This window comes from Ochotona curzoniae, unplaced genomic scaffold (assembly GCF_017591425.1).
Source record: "Ochotona curzoniae isolate NIBS_2020 unplaced genomic scaffold, NIBS_Ocur_1.0 contig_430, whole genome shotgun sequence".
NCBI lineage: Eukaryota > Metazoa > Chordata > Mammalia > Lagomorpha > Ochotonidae > Ochotona > Ochotona curzoniae.
The window spans coordinates 23,292,899-23,314,113 of NW_024466219.1; the positions used below are offsets into that span (position 1 = coordinate 23,292,899).

General features: G+C 37.8%; 1 protein-coding gene across 1 annotated transcript in view; it reads right to left on the reverse strand.

Annotated features, from left to right (window-relative positions):
• The window catches only part of USH2A (usherin), a 617,249-nt gene that overhangs the window by 266,477 nt on the left and 329,557 nt on the right, over positions 1–21,215 (reverse strand). The window contains exons 35-36 of the mRNA XM_040985311.1: positions 19,921–20,072; positions 15,575–15,737 (exon numbers count right to left, since the gene is read on the reverse strand). Coding sequence (XP_040841245.1) covers positions 15,575–15,737; positions 19,921–20,072 — 315 coding nt within the window. The remainder of the gene's footprint in view (positions 1–15,574; positions 15,738–19,920; positions 20,073–21,215) is intronic.

The following is a 21,215-nucleotide window of genomic DNA, read 5'->3' on the forward strand; positions in this document are numbered from 1 at the left end:
CAGGTGGCCTGAGCTGGAGTCAAAAGAACCATAATGTGGTGCCACGAATCTCCCAAAAGGCATTCAATATGTAAAGGATCATAAGATATAAATTTGTTTGTAAAGCTCTGAGAATTTGAAATAGAAATGTAAGCCTTATAAACAACAACTTAGCCAATCTTCTAATTTAAAGTTGAATGCTTTTTCTCTTTCAAATCCCCTAGATGGTCATTTTTTATCCTGAATAATTATATCAATAAAGAGAACCGGCCTGGATTTCTTAAAAGGCATTCTGTGCACCTTAATCGTGTTTTTGCTTGGTTCTGTTATCCTGGATAAGTTGGTGTGGCTCAGCTCTAAAATAAATGTGTAAAAGTAGATAAAAATCTCCATCATGAGATATACTTACTTAACAGCCCACAAAGATGAAGCTGATAACAACCATTTCTATCAATATACTTTGAAAATAAGAGTGGAAAGTATGTTCAAACATGACTCTATCTTAAGACAAATTCCAAAACCTGAACAGTTTTTAAAATAATGCTAAAATGACACCTTTTGTGTCTCCTCTTCTAATCCTTGCTTGTTCTTCAAGCTTCTATGGCAGCATAGAGACAAAGGTGATTATCTGCCTTATAGACATGTTCATAACTCAGAGATGCCGATAGGAAGAGTCAGCTCTTCATGGAGATGATCAGAAAGAAACCAGCTAAAAAGCCAACCTGAGGATCTCCAATCCATAATCAAATCTCTAGATTGATTGCGTCGCTTGCACTTGTATTGATTTCAATTGGAGTAGCTCACCCAAGGGAATAATAAAAATGTGGAATAAAACTGATTTATGAGAACAAAATAAATCCTTTTGTGAGAGGTAATGAATTGGTACTATTTAACCCTTTCAATCACAGAGTGGAAAAACTATTTATTTTTTTAAGAATGCTGAGCTAGCCAAAAGAAGTCATATCAGAAATGCCGATACTGCCAAGTACCATTACGCTCAGCTGTGATGCCGGGGGAGAAGTGCTGCCCTACACTTGATGGAAGGCACTGCATGACAAATGGCATACTTTGAGCTTTCCTGAACCAACTTCTATGTGTTAACACAAATGACGGGCATGTAGGTCCATAGGATTATGGAACCACTCAATACCTGTTTATTGCACTTATTTACATGATTTGTAAGACAGTTGAGAAGTAAGAACAAAATACGTTGGCAAATTCAATATATTAAATTTTTTCCCTTAACTTTGGTCATGTCAAGTTTACTCAAAGTTTAGTACATGATGCTAAAACAAAGGGCTCTCCCGAGGATAACAAAGACAGTCAGGAAAATTTGGCACGAATTGTTACCTTAAAGAAATTTGTACCTAAAGTTAAAACAAGTATTTAATTCTGCCAGTGCAGCCAAGTATGTGATATTTTAGTGCTCTAAAGAAAAAAATCATAATGCAAATTTAATTAATTGACTTAAAGGTTCATTTTCTTCTCAAACCAATGCAAGATAATATATATTTTTTTCATTCAAAGATCTGCTTGCAAAGAGTACTACAAATAGAGAATAAATTTTTCTTTCTAGAATGCACATAGCCTGTTCAGTGCATTGCATTCAATTCACACTCTTGAAAAAGCTTGTTACAGACCTAGTACCTGGAAGAGAGTGCTACAAGGAATGAGTTGATTTGTTACCAGTTCTGCCAATTTGGCTTGCGCTGTCATGATATTTAATGAAAGCATATGGAGGCAACTTTATCCTCACTGGCATAAAAAGGCTTTTAAAAGAATTAATACATTTTAGTATTTACAATGAAACATAATTTAATTTAGTTTGATGGTACCATAATTATTATAGCATAATAATTTTTCTAGTATGATAACTTTTGCACATATGCCATGCAGAGTAAATCATTACACGGGAAACAGGATACAAATCAAAAAAGATAATAAGAAACTCTATTATCTTAAGGGAATAAATCATTTGAAAAGTGAAAGTGAACACTTTAAAGAATTCAAGTATGAACAAGATGATAATAAACAATAATTGTAATTGATTGGCCATCTGAAATAATCCAAACCCCAAGAATTTTAACCCATAAACAACGAATTCAAGCCTTTTGTTCCCACGTGCTGATGAGAGTTGGAGCTTTAGGAACTGTTAAAACCTTAGCCATAGCAAAATTAGATGGCCTACCCCTATCCCTAATCCTACCCCTGTCCCTGCACCTAACCTCTCCTTTCGGCTTTGTACCTTTCTGCCCTGTCTCATAATAAAACAAATATTCACTCATGGTCAATTTTAGCTTTATATCAGAAAAGTGCAAACTGTAACTCATCTAAAATCTCAAGATAATTGTTATCTTTCTACGAGGTTTATGCTGTGCTGAGCACCACCTCATATTTGTTCACAGACATCTATCACTCTCCTGGGAGAATTTCTTTTGTAGACTTTACATTATTTTACAGCTACTATAAATATATGTTTTATCAATAAAAAAGTATCTGCATACTCTTTGCAATGGGTTGACCACAAGGGATTTAATCAACATAGTCAGGTGTTTAAGAAGTTTGTCCCTCCATTCATAACCTTTGTGATATAGCCTCTGTAAGTAATGTAATTGTATAATATTTTATATAGCCAGCTGATTTTTTTTTTAATTCAAGAAAATTTGCTGGGATTTTTGGTAAACAGACATGGATATATGTAGTTTAAACCTCTTTATGAGCTTTTCTTGATGTTCTCAAGAATCAATGGAAACAGTCAAATACGTTGGTTGTGGCTTATGCAAAGTAAACATTTTTATGGGTTACATTGGTTACACGAGACTTGAATTAAAGGCTGTTCTGTTCAAAATACAAGTGTCTATCTTGGCTGTTATTGTGTTCATACAGTTAAATCCATATACCTGAATGGGCTAGTCTTGCATCCTGTAAGTGTAAAGACATTAGTATTTGCTATCCTCAAAGAGCTACAAAAATTAATCAAGAAATTTATAAATATTTAAAGAAAGTGTTGATGGAAATGGCATACTTTTGAAACACTGGCAAGAAACCAATGATACTTTTATTAGTATAATAAAAACAAATGAACAATCACAAAAGTAAAATACCTGACAGAACACGAATAAGACACAGGAAGTCTGGATGAGGAATGAATCCTTACTGTGAGACAGTTTGCTTATATAGATAGAATCATGACCCATTTCCAGATGAGAAACACTTGAAAGCATAAATTCCCCAAGACCTAATTTATAAAGAGAGCCCGTTAAAAATATGAGTGGCAGTTTTTCAATTCAACCTGGCATTCAATTAGAAGAAAACTGTATGTAAAGAATTAAATGTTCTTAACAAAAGTAAATAATAAACTTGGAGGAAAAGTCAGTAACTTTAGCCACAAGATAAAGGTTTTTTGAAATACTTAACATGTTGAAAGCACAAAGATGAATTCAGGCAACAATGATTTAGAGAAGCAGGCATAAGGAGAAGAAATCAATAGCTGAGAAAAAGGACCATCTTACATGTAAGTTTAAATCTCTGAAATACTAGCAAAATTAAGTCGCATATATTTTTCAACTATGATTTTTATATTTATTATGCAATAAACAAGCACATATTTACTCATCAAAAATCCAAAATATACTTACTAAACTCCCTAAACCATAAGAAAAGCAAATATGGCTACAATATTTAAAGCTGAATTGAGAAATAATTATTATTAGTAGTGACTAAACTTCTATCAACATAAAAAAAATTAAAACCCCTAAGATCTTCTATGTGGGGCCAATATTGTCGGTTAGTAGGGAAAGCTGCTGCCTGTCCGCTGTGCATCCCATACGGGCACTGGTTCAAATACAGCTGCTCCACTTACTATCTAGTTCCCAGTGACCTCTGCTGGGAAAGCCACAGTAGGATGCGGCCCAACTGTCTGGGTTCCTGCAGCCATGTGGGAGGAAGGAAGAAATTCCTGATTCCAGACTTTGGACGGGCCTGGCTTCGGTCCTGCCCTCTTTGGGGAGTGACCAGCAAACAGAAAACCTCATCTGGTCTCTCTTACTCTCCCTCTCTTATAACTTTATATTACAAATAAATAAATCAATCCTTAAAATAGTCATTAAATGAAGGAATAACTCTGCTTTGCAAACTATCTGAGTAGATAAGTAAGAAAGACTAACAACCTACCATGGAACATACGGGAAATGTCTGATCTCAATTGGAATGAAACAAAAGCAAATTAAAGTAGCCTGTCATTTGTATCTATCAAATTAGCACAATTATAGGCAGATGATCATGTTCATATTTTAGGGGACATATCATTTAACAGAATCTTTTAAAAATATGTATTTATTTTTATTGGAAAGTCAGATATACAGAGAGGAGGAAAGACAGAAAGTGGCCATTCCCCAAGTGGCCACAACAGCCGGAGCTGAGCTGATCCAAAGCCAGGAGCCTGGAGCTTCTTTTGGGTCTCCCACACAGGTGCCAGGTTCCAAGACTTTGAGCTGTCTTTGACTGCTTTCCCAGTCCAAAAGCAGGGAGCTGGATGGGAAGCAGAGCAGCCAGGACTAGAATCAGCACCCATATGGGCTCCTGGTACATACAAGGTGAGGACTTCAGCCACTAGGCTACTGCACTGGGCCCAACAGGATCTTTCCTTTTGTCAATATAAAAGAAGTATATTGAAAATACTTCTAGGGAATTCTTTCTTACCTACATATATTTTATAAATGTAAGTGTATGATAATAAATATTCTTCCTTGGAATAATTTATTAATTTTGAATAACTAAATGTTATCACTAAAGAATGGTTAACACATTTTGGTGCATCTATATGAATGTATAAATGTCATTCAATGTTTTCAGATTCCTGTTTCTTAAATGGAACTTTAATATCTCCGCAGAATGAATCAGAAAATTATACAATGTCTTTGCAATCCCATTTACAAATTTTAAAAACCCCAATTCTCTGAAAACTATGGTATACTTGGTTCCTGTTGAATTCATTACCGAATAGAGGACTACGTCTGTGATTATGAAGTGAACTGAAAGTGTAAAGATTTTGTAAAGATTATGTTAAAAAGAAAACACAAAGAAGTAGGGGAGAGAGTGGGAGCGCAGGCTGTGAGGACAGGTAAGGTGGGAACATCTCTGCACCTAATTGATTCCCCTTACAGGCACTCATCGCTCTGTAATGGAATACAGTAAATAACAACAGGTACAAATACTTGTTTTTCTTGTTTCCATACCCTAGTAGGCTCTTCGGATTTGATATGACTGATAACTGCGTGAACCAGCACACTAGCCACAAAGACTTCACACAACAGGTGGAACACAGTGGTTTGAAGCTGTCTGTTCTTTGCATCCAGAATTGGGAGAAGGTTCTCTTAGGAGAATATGACCATCAAAGGGGTTTCGTAACTGCACACGACAAGGTACGTATTTAGTTCTTTACTAGGATTTACAAATCAGGGAAGAGGATTTCCTGTGCAAGGACTGTGTCTTTAAGCTCAGGGAAGGACATGGGTAAGAGATGGCCCGATGGTTTCTATTTTCCTGTGACACTCCTTCTTTCATTTCCCTTTAATATTAACTTATGGCTGACACTTTCTGGTGAGAACCTTATCATACTAAATCTAGATGAGTAACTAGGATAGCTATATTTTCAGGCTGTAAATATCAAAACACTGACTCTCATGTCAACAAACACCAAACCCTTAGTATGAAAAAGTATGCAATAACAACACATATTGGATGAGTGAGTGGCAAACAACTGCAGGTTCAAAATATATATCCACTCTTTGGCTGGATTTCCCAATGTAAATCTCTTCATAGGTGTACCAGAAGTACACCAAAATCAGCTATGGTGAGAGTTTGAAAATGGTTTGGACAGAGTAATACCAGACCAGGCAGGGCTACAACATCTGTGGGCCTCAAATGAGTTAGATCAGGGAAAAGCCAGGATGGGTTGATGGCTCCTACTGGTACAAGCATAAATTAGAGTGGGCTTTGCTGTAGCATCAGTTGGCAAATGCTGGCACTGGGGGCTAATTCTGTCAAGCTAAACTGCAGAACCACTTGGAAAATGCATGATCCAGGAGTGGGTCCAGGAGGGAAATAGTGGGCACCTCCCTCTCGGGTTACCACTCCCACTAGAGAGCATGAAAACCAGGGGCTGGAGTGGCTAGACAGAATGGCACCTGCCAGCATGTGAGTGGACTGCATAGTAGGGCTGGTTAGGTTTAATGAGGCTTTAATGCCCAGTGACATGTAGGAGAACTGAATGGGGTGTGGAACAGACTGGAGCAGTCTGTGGTACATACGGGCAAACATGGGAGCTGGGGCAGGGGGCGGTCTGGTGGGGATTATTGGGCGTCACCCTGACTAGGGTACAGCTCCCACTGGCTTGTGTGAGGGCCGAGTGTCTGGTGGGCAGAATCAGGCTGGACTGCAACTCACATTGGTTCATATGGAAGACAGGGCTGGAAACAGATCTGATCCAGCAATTGCAATCACCAACATTTACATAGGCTGATTGGGGTGATAGACTGTGCTGGACCCTGTACTGACATGCACACACAGGAATCCGGCCAGGGATCACCTCAGATGAAGTTTTTTCGAGGATCCCTCCAACTGAACTGCTGATCTGAGAACCCCAATCATGAAGAGAAGTACAGGTTCCATGGTCTGACCATGGTGTGCAAGTGTCAAAGCTGGAACAGTAGACAGCAAACCCAAGTGCACATGGAGGATATGGCAGTCTATTGGAACCTGCAGAGGACACCTGGTACCACAACAGGACAGAGGACAGAACAAATTGATATCTACTGCAGCCACGTGTTGGCAATGAAAATCTGGGTTAACAGAGACTCTAAGTAAACTGTGTCAGCTAGTGGATTCTAGAGAGATTTCATCGTGCTTAGAATGGTGAGACTGGCAGCAATTCAGAACTGTTGAACTATCATAAACCACTTGAGCAGGACCCTCGGAGCATGCCCCAAGTCGGGGACCTGGGATGGGTGGGAGGCTGGGTGGGGCTTCTCCCTTTATTCTCCTTTTACCCCAGATCTAGAAAAAAAAATAATAATGTGGAAACAATGGTCTTACCCACTTTCCTCTAGCCTTTGACCCTTTGTACCCTAATCAACTATGTAAAGATCATCAAAATAAAATAAGAATAAAAAAGAATTATGGAAAAAATTTCAAAGCTAAAGGTCCATCATCTAGGGGTGACTGGCTGGTAACATTATCCTGTTCACATGAAGAGTTAGCATGGGGGATTGCTCTCCAAAGAGACACTGACGATCTGAGATGTGAACAAAGGACCAGTGACCAATCCTGCACACCCCTCCCTCTGTGGCTGTATTTTATCACTCATGGTGCAGCTCAAGCTAGCAATTTGCCTTTCATCACTATGTTGTATCCTCAACATACACAACAATACAGAGGATGCACTTGTTCATTATGTCAAGAAAATAGCCAATTAGGTGTCAGACACAAAACAAATTTAATAAGTTGCTGTGCAAATGTAGAGAATAGATGAGTTCTTAAATAGGTTTGATAAATGAAGGCTTGTGTCCATTCTTGTGGACTAATATGTCCTAATTATGCATTTCTATAGCTTTATGGGCCTTGACATGGTATGCAATCAGAAGTGTCAGTACATTTGGTAGGTATACATTCTGTGGCCAAATGCTTAGCATGACATGTCTCTTATTACTGCCAATTATATTTGCTCCAAAAACATAGCAATACTTTCTGAACCAGCTCAAACTACTAAAAAATTCTTTGTGAGTCAATATTTGCATGTTGTCTATAGTTCCAGAAGTGTGTTGACACTTGATGCTCAAACATAGTGTTGGTGATACCTTTGTTTTCTTTTTTGCATAATAGATCATTTGATTCCAAATGAAAAGGGGAAAATTTTCACTGCTTCCCCTACGGTCTCACTGCTGTTTCAGATCCATCCGTGGTTTGAACATGAGAATGCTTTCCCATAGTCATCAATTAATATCTCTCATGCTGATTCGAATGCAACGCCTACCATGATCAGCGGGTGATACCCAGGGCTGTTGTTCAGAGCCCTATGAATTCCTTACTGTCATCCTCACAAACTTTCTTTTATTTCTCTAGAACAACGTATAAACAAGTGTATAAGATGAAAAAAAATAGTACAATGTGTTTACTATGTAAGAGTCCGGTGAGTATTTTATACATGATATATTCTCACCTGCTTCTTCGGGTTTTTAAATGGGATAGAGCTGTACTGGCGCTGACGTCACCTTCTAAAACCCTTACATCAGGAAACGTGGACCTAACAGCCTGTGGTCAAGGAGCAGGTGCCTCAGGGTGCGGCAGCAAGGTGGACACCACGCCCTTTCTCTCCACGAGTCTGGATTTCCACCCACGAAACACACTTCATCAGATCTCAGGCAAGCCCTCCCTGCTGCCTGACCCTCAAACTCATTATGGGGAAATGAATTCAAATTGCCTGAAAAGAAGCTGCCTCTTTTATCTTCCCACTGACTGACAAGCAACTGCAAAGTTCTCCGACGGGATTCCAAGTTACAAGCTGTACTGCATCACCGGAACAGTTCCCCCACTGGTGGGGCTCCCCAGAGGGCAGCGTGTCAGATATACGGCACGCCTGGCAAGCACAGCTCTGAACTTACACATTTCTCTCCACGCTAGAAACAGACACCGGGGACTATAAAACAAAGCTGTCCCTCTCCTCGCAGAGTTCGCTTTCCCATAGACGCCATAGAAGTCGAGTGGGCGTCCACGAATCATCATTTTCTTTGCCTTCACAGGACAACAGCTGCTTCTGTATTCTGTGGTTTTTACAAAACATAGTTTATTCTGAGAGGAGACGCGCTGAGAGGATCAGATTATTATCAAAGGTCTCCACATTTCTCGAGATAACCTTGAAAGATGGGCTTCATTTAAAAAAAAAAAAAAGATTTTTAGTAGGTTCATAGTGTTTTAAAACTGGAATACTCCAACTAGAGAAAGTTACATCTTTCAGAGCTGCTGATGATAAGGTGATTAAAGACACGCACTCATCCAGATTTAATCCATCGATATTTTCTTTACAGGTGCTGTTTCAGTACCCTCTCACTTCCCTTTGTTTCTGGATGGGAACATACGCCAAGGGACAACCAGCTGATGACATGCAATTATATCAGAAGGCTTGGTTGATGTTCAGAGAATGAGGGTTGGGCAGCCATCACATCTAAACTCTATTTTTTTTCTACATGGAAAAATCATCCAATCATGAAAGTACCCTGCTCTTTCAAGAATTTACCACCAGAATGACAAATTTATGTCCCTGTTTCCTATCATGTAATCTCAAAAGCAAATGCAAACAAACAAAAACCATTCCCTGCTCCTGGGTGCTTCCCTGACACCATCTTCACACATGGACAGAAACAATCTTTCATCTCTCCGACCATTTTCATACAGATACCTTGTTTGCTGTGCGTTATGCTAAGAGTGTATGCTTGTCTGATCACGCCAGCAACTTCCACAGTCAGGAGAGCAGGTAAAATGTAAGTGACAGGGAGCATTGCGCATGTCTCTAAAGGGATATTCCTGCATCATCAGAGAAATGTGCAAAGGCCCTTGCACAGCTTTACTTGGCCAGCACACCTTGCCCACTCTCCTCTTCATGCTCTTCCTTCAAATCAAAGCGGCTGTGATTCCCCCAAGCAAAACCCCACATCCATCTGTCTTTACCAACAGACAAGATGCTATGGCAGATTTAAAAATTGAGCTTTACAAGAGAGGGAGAATGGAAACACAAGTCATTCCTAAATGACCACTGAGATTTTCATATTTTTTTCAAATTTCTATCTGCATTTTTAAAAGCAATCTTCAAAACTAAGCAAGTAGATTTTAGTTTTTGTTTTGTTTTGTTTTTGTGGCCATTGAATCTTGAAACAGCAAAGGCATCCGATTAATACTAATTTCACAACTTGTTCCCTTTCTTCCCCTCCCATTTCTACACTATTTTTTTTTTCTTTCACTTCCCTTTCTTTGAAGACTCACTGCTGGCTGCAGGTTCCACCCATGGAAAGAAATCCCCCAAACCTCTTTCTTAGACCTCTTTCCTAAGGAGGAAACACCTTCAGATGCCCGTAAAATGATTTCTTATCCCCATCATGAAGGTATCAATCGGCCTTCTGTCTTTACTAAACAGCATTCGCTAGCTGATGCAAGAAGATCATTTTCATTTATCCTTTTTTTCTTTTCATTTTTCTTTTTTTTTCCCCTCAGTAATTCACCTTCTCTCTTTTACAAATAAACATCATTATCAGTGCCACAAAAATCAAATAGGGGATTAGGAGAAAGGGACATATGATGACTAAAACTCAGCTGCAGTCAGGTCTTCAGAGCAGGTGAGAGTTAACAGTGCACAAAGGATTCAGCAATTAGCACACCCTGGGGCTTTGCCATAGAAACTGAGACACAAGACAATCTGTCAGGTTATCAAGCAATGAGATCACTTCCCAACCCATTCAAAAGAAAGGATAATGAAGAATTAAACAATTCACAGAGGACTGCACAATAACTGCTTAAGAAAAAGAGCAAGCTCTGGGTAATAAGACATGGTAGTGCCTGTTAAACACAGGATCCCCGTGAGAATCAAAGAGTCTACTAGTAAAGAGGAGGGAACTTGTAAAAATAGAGATATTCTCTAGGACCTCAGAGAAAAAAATACTGCAAATGCTACAAACTGATCACAAGGAGTTGGCTGTTCACCTACGCAAGGTGAGCAAAGCATTTGTGAGAGTCCTTGAGTGAGACACTTATTCCACATCAGTAAGTGGCCCTTGCAGACCCTACATACACTAGTCTGAATCTCATGATCATCATTACTGAATGGGAGATTCTGATGGAAAGATCCCAGAGAACCAGCTGCTCTTCCCTGTCATAATGGATGTGAGCAAAACAGGTTATAGATGATCTTTGTGTAGACTGGACCATCTGTTGATCTCTGCCACTCACATTTCTTTGTGTACATGCCTTTCTTCTCTCATTGTTTAATATTTCACTTTTTAAAATCTGTTATTTAAAGATGGGGAATCCTATTTTTTTTCCCCCAGAATCTTCTCTCAGTTATCTCCATTTTACTTGTCTCACCAACACCTTTTATTTTTTTCTGTAACCACACAAGCTCAAGAATGGCTTCGCTGGTTTTGCCTGTCTTCCATTGGCAAATTCTGTTTGGGAACAGATCCTCCGGGTTTTCCTTTAGGGCCCTTTCCAATCCTCAGATTTGATTTATTAAAAACTAGATGACAGTCTAATTAATCAGGTTATCATTGTCCACCTGGTAAAATCTGTGCCTTTAGGAAAACAGCAACAAACCCCAGTAAGAGGAAGATCACAGATGTTTGAAGCAGTTGGATGAACGTCACTCAACATACAGAGAGACCTTACATGATGGCTTTCTGAAAACAGCTATCTGAGAGTGACACCCATTTACCATTTGAAAAACTAGTTCTTAGGAGGTAATTGTTAACATAAAATGTATGTCTGATAACTGTTTAAATGTGCAGCTATCAATGAATGTACATACTTTAAATGCCTAAGTTCAATATGAAGGAAGTTTTAATCTCCTGAGACTTAGAAGGCCAATAGAAAGGATAATTATGTTATTGATTAGAAAAACCAATACCATGAAAATATTAATTCTAAATGTATTTCCATCCTATATAAAATAGTATTGAGATTTCTAGGGCAAGTTGACATGTATGAACATTACTACAAGGAAAATACGTAAGAAAAAATGGGTAGGAAACATATGTAAAAGTAATGAGGGAGATAAAACCTACCAGATGTTAAAACACATCCTACAGTTTTAAAAATGAAAATACCTAACACTGTTAATAAAATTACAGAGCTTTCCTGACTTTTATGAGGATAGAAATTAAGATATTTTGAGCATAGAGCAACATGGATTATTTTAATAAATGGTTTGGAAATACTGGATTTTTTAAAGGAAAAGAATCAGGTTTACATCATAAGTTACTATAGCAATACACATTCCAAGTGTATTGAACATGATTTTATTAAAATAACAGCATGTTACAATGATGGACAAAAGTAACAATAGGAAAAACTATTACTCATGTAAAATATTTTTCTGGTGTATAAAAAAACCAAAGCTCAGTGATGCATAAAATAGAAGGAATTAATAGAAAGACAAACTGATTTCAAACATATGAAAATATGTTCAAACTCACTCCTAAGCAGGAAAAAGTGCAATCAATATACTATGAGACATGTTTTTACTCTAGCAAATTGGCAGTATGACAACACACTGTTGTAATAAGTTTGTCAGGACATACACACTTCCTTACTCTCATAAGAGAACACACATGATTTGGAGTGAAATTTGACAATCTTATTAAGTTAAAAAAAATCAACATTTTCTTTGACTTGGCAATATATTACAAGGAACTCATCACATATACATCGTTGCAGATGTCTTAATAAGCATAAAAGTATGCATTATTAAGGCATATTTTGGAACAGTAAAATACTGAAAATAAGTTACTTAACAGTGAACTGGCCAAATGAATAATGCTATCACTTGTACATCTAAGATATCACACAGTTGTATAAAGAATGAGCCCTGTAAGTATTGAAATAACAAGATCACTGAAATTAATTTTAAAAAAAGAAAAATAGTATGGCATTGTGTAAAATGCAATATATGTGTGGCAAGAAGACTCGATATGTTTGAAAATATGAATTTGTACTTACTGAAACACAAATTTCCAGGAGATAAGAAACTGACCACCTTAATATTTTCTGATTCTACAAAACAAGTTTGGCATTCTATAACTGCCTATTGTTTTTAACTTTCCTATTTTGATTCATGAAGTATAATACTGAATTGAGAGTCACATGTTGATTTGTGCTGCTTTCTTGCTATAACAAAACCTGCTGTTGACATTGTAAAGCATTCAGACCAGGATCAGAGCCGACATGAAGAACAGAGCACCTGTGGGACTGTCTTCCAGAGCGAGCTCAGTGTCCTGCCTGGCAGAACAGTGACTTGACAGCAGGCATGCTTGTCTTGAAGCTAAGCTTGCTTCCTAGCAATCTTATAAATTCTAACCACTGCCTCTTTAGCAGCCATCACAGGAAAGGATGAAATACAGTTGTTCATTATGTCAAGGAAATAACCAATTAGCTATTAGACAATTCAATAAGCTTTGTATAAATCTAGTGAACAGATGATATCTTAAATAAGTTTGATGAATTAATGTTTAATTCGCTTCTTGAACAGCCACATGGGCCTCCCTACCCTCAGTGTAAATGTCACACGGCTGCTGATGGGTGACAGAAGAAGACAATATTCGAAATCCTTTCACTTAACAGTGGACACGAGGGTCCCAATGAGGGTGAACCAATGCAATTAATTTCCTGGGGCCCATCCCAGGATGATCCTGTTGCTTCTAGCTTCACCCCCATCTAATCCCAGAGTTGAACACACACCGCCAACCTCTTTAAGTCAAATCCTGTAATTGCTTCCAATTTGTCTGTTTTGCTTTTGGCAATTAACACACTGAAACGTTATCATGAAGGAGTTCATCTCATTTATAAGATCAGGTTTTCCCTCCACTAAAATATGCAGGCACTCTGTTCTTTATTACCAGCAGGAGATAAATGGCTGGTTTTCGTTGCTGAAGAATATATAATGGTTAAAAAGTCACTTTTTTCCTCCAGCTCTACATAAATCACGGAACTAGTCAATATTTAATAATGCTTGCCTTGGTCTGGAGTCCCTTGATCACCCCTGTCATGTGTAATAGCTCCCTCACCGATATCTTTGACATAAAAGCCCAGCTTTACTGCAATACTAACATGTAGAGGGTCATTACGGATCGACATTTACCTTAATCTGTGACTGCCAACCATGAACCGATAAATTCCAGCAGATTCCACTGGGAGAAATCAGTAAACTTCTCAGTGGAAAGAACTGAAGGAAAATTCTGCCGAGAACAGAATACATTTTCTACAAGGGCTGCTCTGCAAATGGGTTCTGACTTTTGAAAGTTCTCTGGCTGCGTAGCTTTGCAACATTTAATACCGTTTTGATGGCTTGAGAGACGGGATGACAACCAAAGATGACATGACTTAGAAGGCAAGCAGAAATTTGCTCTGCAAAAACAATGCAAGATTAAACACAAGGGGGAATATAGGTCTTGCATTATTCACCCAGCTGCCTGGGTGGAAATAGCTGGGCTGTCATGGGTCTGGCCAAAATGTTGCTTCTTTTTTCAAATCGATCATCACTCCTTCACCTCATAATCTTACCAGTGCTTCACAGCAGAATACATCAAAGCCCTGATTGCATACAAAAGAGACCCACCAGTCTTAGAGAACATTGGCTCCAGCTCTGATGTGCATGCCTCCCAGGGGCCATTCACTTGCCAACATAAACACCAACAGAAGTACTCACTCCAAATTAAGAAGTCTGTCTTCTCCTTCCCTCATCCTGCTTTGCCCCTCCAAGAAATGCGTAAGCATTAGGATTGGTTATCAATACTTAGAAACTAACTTCTTTAAGTCTGAAGGAATCTTCCTTTCTCATGAATAGCCTGAGTAACCCTATCCATGATATTGCCTATTTGTTATTGATTTTAGAAGAAATTTTGAAGACAACTGTAAAACTGGAATAACCATATCCCAAACCAATAGAACAAAATCTTCAAGAAAGAAAGCCTAAAGATTTCTGGTATAATATATCCATGCATTTTTCTATAATAGGATATGGTTCATATAGATATTCTACTGTCACAGCACATAATGTACTGAATCAGATAATTCAGACATTTTCAAAGAAACCCACATAATGTAACCCATGCGCCATTAAGTTATTACAGTGCACACCAGAATCACCAACTTAGTTTGGAAATGTTAAAATTGTCTCCCAAAATAACTTAACATGCACTACAATGTTAAAGCTCAATTCTTTATGGCTATTGTTTCAGATTTGAACCATTGTTTAGCTAATGGAAAAAAAATAGTATACTTCCACCATATCCATGGGTGACATGTTTCAAAAACCCTGTGGATGCCTAAAAGTAAAATTTACAGGACTTCACAAATGTAATTTTTTTCTATATTTACACACATATAATATGGGCTAATTTATAGACAGTAAAAGAGTAACAATGAAGAATAACAAAAGAGATCAATTATAGCAATCTATTGTAATGAAGTTATGTAAGTTTTTCTCTGGAATTTTCCATGTAATATTTTTGGATTATGGTTGACCACAAGTAATGAGAACCTTAAACTCGAACATACATCTGAAATACCTGAAGTGGTTGTTGAAACAGATTGCTTTACCCCGGTCAGTAAGGTATGGCTATGACTGAGAACCAGCATTTGCAGGAAGACATCAGACGTGAATACTTCTTTTGCCCTGGGGTTGAGAGTTCTAGCATAGTTTTACAGTTGGCTTATTTTTGTGGAATAAAATAGAGCTTAAAATTGCAGCTAATAAGATTTCAGATGCAAATAAAATATTTTCTAATCCTATTTCAAGTCTTAAAATTATATGTATAAATATAGGAAAAAAGATTACCTTGATTGGCATAGAAAATCCCCGAAAAAATGACAGAATATGTTAAGCGACCATGAGGACGAACAGGTGCCTCCCACCTCACGTAGGCTTCCCGGGATCCGTGTGTTTTGACAAACACATTTACTGTTCCTTCAGGTGGAGCTTCCAGAGTTCGATTTTTCACCTGTGAGTATAAAAAGATTTATTTTTGTTTGCAAATAAAATAAGTGCATGCTTTGCTTTGAGCACATTTCTTCAAAGAATCTCTTTTTGCTGTGAAGTCAACTATTTTGACAGTAGCATCTTGTATGAATACCTCATTTTGTCAGCAGGATCAAAGCACACCTCATGTTTTCTTCCTCCTGCTGTTCAAGCTTAGAATTTGAGCTCCTGACTGGGGCTGCTGTTTGTGATTTCAGAATACGTGGATCAGCTCACACTAAGATTGTGCCTGTGGCTGTGCATATCTATAAACCATTCCTGTAACTGCTAGAAAATAAGGTTATGGTGATTGTAAATGAGAGGAAATGCATATAGTTGGCTTTTGTAAGTTCCTGACCAAAGTGGTAGAATTTTAGCTTTTGTGAAAAAGCCATACTGAGCATTTTGATTCACACACACACACACACACACACACACACACACTTTCAGAACTAGGTTGCTATTAGGAATGTATAGCTAATATCATACCAACTTTAGGAAATAACTGTACTTCCGGCACTCCATACCTGCTGGAGTTGCTATAGTTTTAATGAGCCTACATAGAAACCCAAAGGATGAATTATTTGGAGAAGGCTCTGAAATAAAATGTAATATCAAATGATACAAAGGTCAGGAAGACCTCAAATAACTCAAACGACTAACTGAACCACTGGAAGGTAAATTTGGCAAGGTAGAAAGGGGTTGAGGATTTCAACCATCTTTCAACCATTGGCTTAAAATTGATGAAATTAACACCCATAAATTCATAAGCACCCATTGTAAATATCTGACCCTTTACGATGTATTGAATCTGTTGGTTACTTTGACTTTATTCTTGAAGTTCAGGCAGTCTCATGACTCACAAAGTCATGCAGACATGAAGTCTTTAGGAAGGCCAATAGTCTCCACTGAAGGCTTTATTTGGTAAGTTTGCTATACTTTATCAATTAAGAAACTAAATATAAGAAGAACAGAGTTAATTTTTAATAAGCATATGTTTTTAAATCCTTAGACCCGTCACTACAACTTATTTTTATTAATTTAATGCCAATACCCACAAAACGATAAGGCAAGCTATACTAGAAAATATGAATTCACCTTTTTAACATTTCATAACAATGTGGTTCCATAATATTTATGATAGTTCAACATACTGTAGAAAAATGATGCTAAAGGTTTGTGAGATTCCAAATGTTGAAAAAGATATATTTCATTTCAAATCAATACATTCCTTCTCATGGAGGCAGACACAACAGACTTAAAGGAGACTTCCCAACGGGTGTATTACATGTTGATTTACTGTCACACAGCTCACCATGAACATTTGCTTATCTAAAATACTTACTTCTTTACAAACAATAAATGTGACAGGGTGTATGTGTGGGTGTGAATTCAACACCAAGAAACCGGGGCAGCTTTCTAGCAATGGGATACAGTAAAGACCTCTGGTTTCATGTCTCTGCCTTAAAGGGTATCCCTTAAGAACCCACTCAATGAATGTTCCAATGCCAGATCCAGCCATAAAGTTCTTAATCTTAAGTCTTCTTAGCACTATTTAGCTTTGGCTAAATATGTCTGTGAAGCAAAATAATTAACCTACAGAGAAAACATATTTTTTTTATTATAGAAACACAAAATCTAAAGAGTTTCAATCATATAATTGTAAGGAAAACATTTAAGAAGCCTTCACTGATGCATCCTAGATGAAATTTTCATTACTTCGAACACTTAAAAAAACCTCAGTTACTACATTTAACATAACAATGCATATTAGCATCCAAAAATTAGAACTCAAAGCCATGTGCACTGTTTTTTCCACACTACAATTTCTCTAGAAGTTAAATATATTGTTAGACTAGAAAAGGGCTGAACAAACCCAAGGGAACATTTCTTAAATGAATGCAGACCAATTCCTTCTGAACCGTGAAGAAGAGATAACACACGCTGGTCAGTCTAGGAAAACAACATATTCAAAGCTAATTAAAAATAGTCTACTTTATCCGTTGTATCCTTTGCTACTGCTGTTATTTTATTCTGAAGGTGATTCCTGACTAGAGAGCAATTTGTCATGGAAAACAGTGAACGTTACGTCTATGATTGTGGATTGTGGATAACAATAGAATTAAATATGTAGACAAAACAAGGCACAGGACAGATTACTCTTTCTAATATCCAAAATTATCCCTAAAAGATGTTAGGTGAACAACAACAAAAACACAGACTCATTCAAGCATGTATTCTGACTTCTGCCAGCAAAAGATACAAAAATAGAAATGATATATTTTTGTTTCCATGAAATAGTTCATTAAACAAGTTATGTCATTAAGTTCCAGTAAAGAAACTCTTTCCAGAGGAATGCAACTGCTATGCTACATTTGTCTGAATTTTGACTAATATTACATTATAATTTCATGATAGCAAACTCTGGCTTTTAAGATTGATTCACAGACTTCTTAAATCAATAAAGACACATTAAAAAGAATCATCAACAAAACGAAGTTGAATCTGTAATACACTCCATGATTGTGACAGATATCCAGGGCTATTTAGAAGACTTACATATGTAGCCTCAGAAGGGCTTGGTATGTTACTGTAACTGAACAAAAAAATAAATAACATTCATGTTAAAAAATGGAAGCTAGGGAAAACCTTGAGTTTTAGCTTCTTGGCAGCCTAGAGTTGACTTGCTGTAAATAAAGACATTGTTGTGCAATTCCAGTGATTAGAGATGGATCATTGGTCAAGAAGTGTTTTTTGCATACCGAGGCCAGATAAAGAACAGTACGTAGGTTAGAAAAAAAACTCTGAGCTGTAGTCAGGATTGAGTCTGTGAATGGATGCGCTGTGGCAGAACAGGTTTTCCAAACCAATTGTTTTCCGGCTGCCATCACAGCACTATGGCATTTGATTTCTTAAGGTTAACATCCCATACTATCTGCCCAGGACTCAGATCAACAATCATGTCTCCCCTGTTTCAAGTTGCCAGAATGTCAATAGATAGAGCAAAGCTGATTTAGCAGCCCAAACCACAACTGGAAGTTTATAGTTAGGAAAAGTCAGATTCAAATACAAGTGAAATATTTTTTTGTTACTCTCTCTGTGGCTCTCTCATTGTGACTTTTTTTTTTGAATGGAGAAGCATAACTGGCCTATTGCCATGGCTGCTTTTAAAGCTAAGTATCCATCAGAGGGGTCTGTGCTATAAAATCCTTAATGGCAATAAAGACTACAGCTCAGTTCCACCAACAGATGATGTTAACTGTTGGAAAGCAACCAATCTATGAAACAGAATGGGAGGTGGGATCCCAAATAAAGAAGCAAATATTAAAGCACAGAGCTATTCTTCAAGGCAATATTTCTATAATATACTCTACCGTGAAGACCAAGTGCATTAAAATGATACGGAATTAGCAATCATTGCCCCAAAATATCTAAAACAAAGGAATATTTCTCTTTAAAAAGCTAAATTGAATTAAGCTGGAAAAATGCATAAAGAAAGGATGTTTTGAAACGAAAAGCTGTCATGCTAATGTATGATGATTCCAAAATATTAATTGGATTTTTAAAACTATATTAAGCATAAAAAGCTTAATTTTGGCAAGCTTTTAGCTGCTAATGAAATACAGGTATACTTTATAGACTTCTGAAACACAGTTGTCAAAAGCTGATGTTAATGCAGTTTTAAATACTGCTCTTATGGAGCCATATCACATTAGTGAAAGGAAGTGTTTTATTCCGATAGATGAAGTAAACTCAACCCTGCAACTGATTAACCTACTGGTAAGTTGAGCAGAGTGTAGTTGAAGATATTCAATTATTCTTACTTTCTAACCACAAACATGCTGATTGTTAAAGCCTATTATTAGGATGAAAACTATCCACTTTCGACATATCATTAGCTTGGGCAAAATTGTACGAATGTCTGCTAAACCATCCAACTTACCTTTCATGCGCAAAATGCATATTCTATTCTTGACTACACTCATGTACAGATTTGAAATTTATGTTGACTGTACCATCTTAGAAACTTTTAACAGAATTTTTGTTTTAAAAAAGAAGCATCTCCATTTCTGCTCACTGTACTGAGTCAGCACCACTTACTCCTTATTTGATATTCAGTGTCATCTGACATTTAATACACTCCCAGAATGTAGTTACATACTCACCAGTGGGCCCAGAGCACAACCCTTGGCTGTGCATGCTTGGACTCGGAAGGAGTGTAAACTCCAAGGGGCAAAGCCAGAAGTTTGACAGCTGAGTGCTGAGGAATTGTGAATTAATACACCATCTAGATATAATCCATAACCTGTGATAACACCTAGGGAGACAACAATTGGATTTTAGCATGACTTCTAGACAATACCAAACACATGTCACATTTTAAAAAGATGTATTTATTTTTATTTAAAAGAGTTGGGAGCGGGGAGTGAGATATCTTCCATCTTGCTTTTACTATCCAAATATCTACAACTGCCAGAGCTGGGAGCTTCTTCTGGGTGTCCCATGTGGCTTTTGCCGGGACCTAAGGACTTGAGCCATTCTGCAGTAATTTCCCAGGCAATGCTAAGGGAGCTGGATCAGACGTGGAGCAGACAGGATTTGAATTGTTACCTATATGGGATGCCAGCCTCTCAGGCAGAACAACTTGGTATGGCCTCTTCAAATCTTCATCAGCAGACAAGCAAGAATGACAACACCCTAAGGAGCTGAGGTTTCTACAAGATGCTGTACAGACATTGGACTAGGAACCGATACTTGACAGTGGTTTTCATACAGCTACAAAACAAGGGGAGATCAAGGAAGCCAGGGGGAAGAAATCAGAAGTTTCCTCTCACTACTGAATTATCGACGCAAAATGTATTTGTTTTTCTCTAGTCATACAGAGGGATGCTTACGTCACGGAGGGCCACAAAGATGATCCTCTGGCAACTTGGAATCTCCATGCAATTCTACCAGCAAGCAAAGAGGAAAGGCACTAAAAGTAAAGAAAGGGCCCGGCATGGTGGTCTAGTGGCTAAATTCTTCACCTTGCATATACCAGGATCCCATCTGGGTGCCGGTTTTACCCGGCAAGCCCACTTCCCATCCAGCTCCTTGCTTGTGGCCTGGGAGAGCAATCAAGGATGGCCCAAAGCCTTGGGACTCTGAACCCACATGGAAGACCTGTTGAAGGCTTCTGGCTCCTGGCTTCAGATCAGCTCAACTCCAGCCATTTCAGTCACATTGAGAATGAATCAACAGACGGAAGAGATTCCTCTCTGTCTCTCCTCTCTGTATATCTGACTTTCCAATAATAATAAATGAATGTTAAAAACTACACCTTTGTAACTATTTAAAGAAATGAGAAGTACAGATGCCATCCTGTGTTATTTCTTGCTTATTATATGATTACTTCTATATGATGACCAATTTTCTCCTTTTCCCTATTGCTTTTATAAAGAAAATTAGTGGGTATTAATTT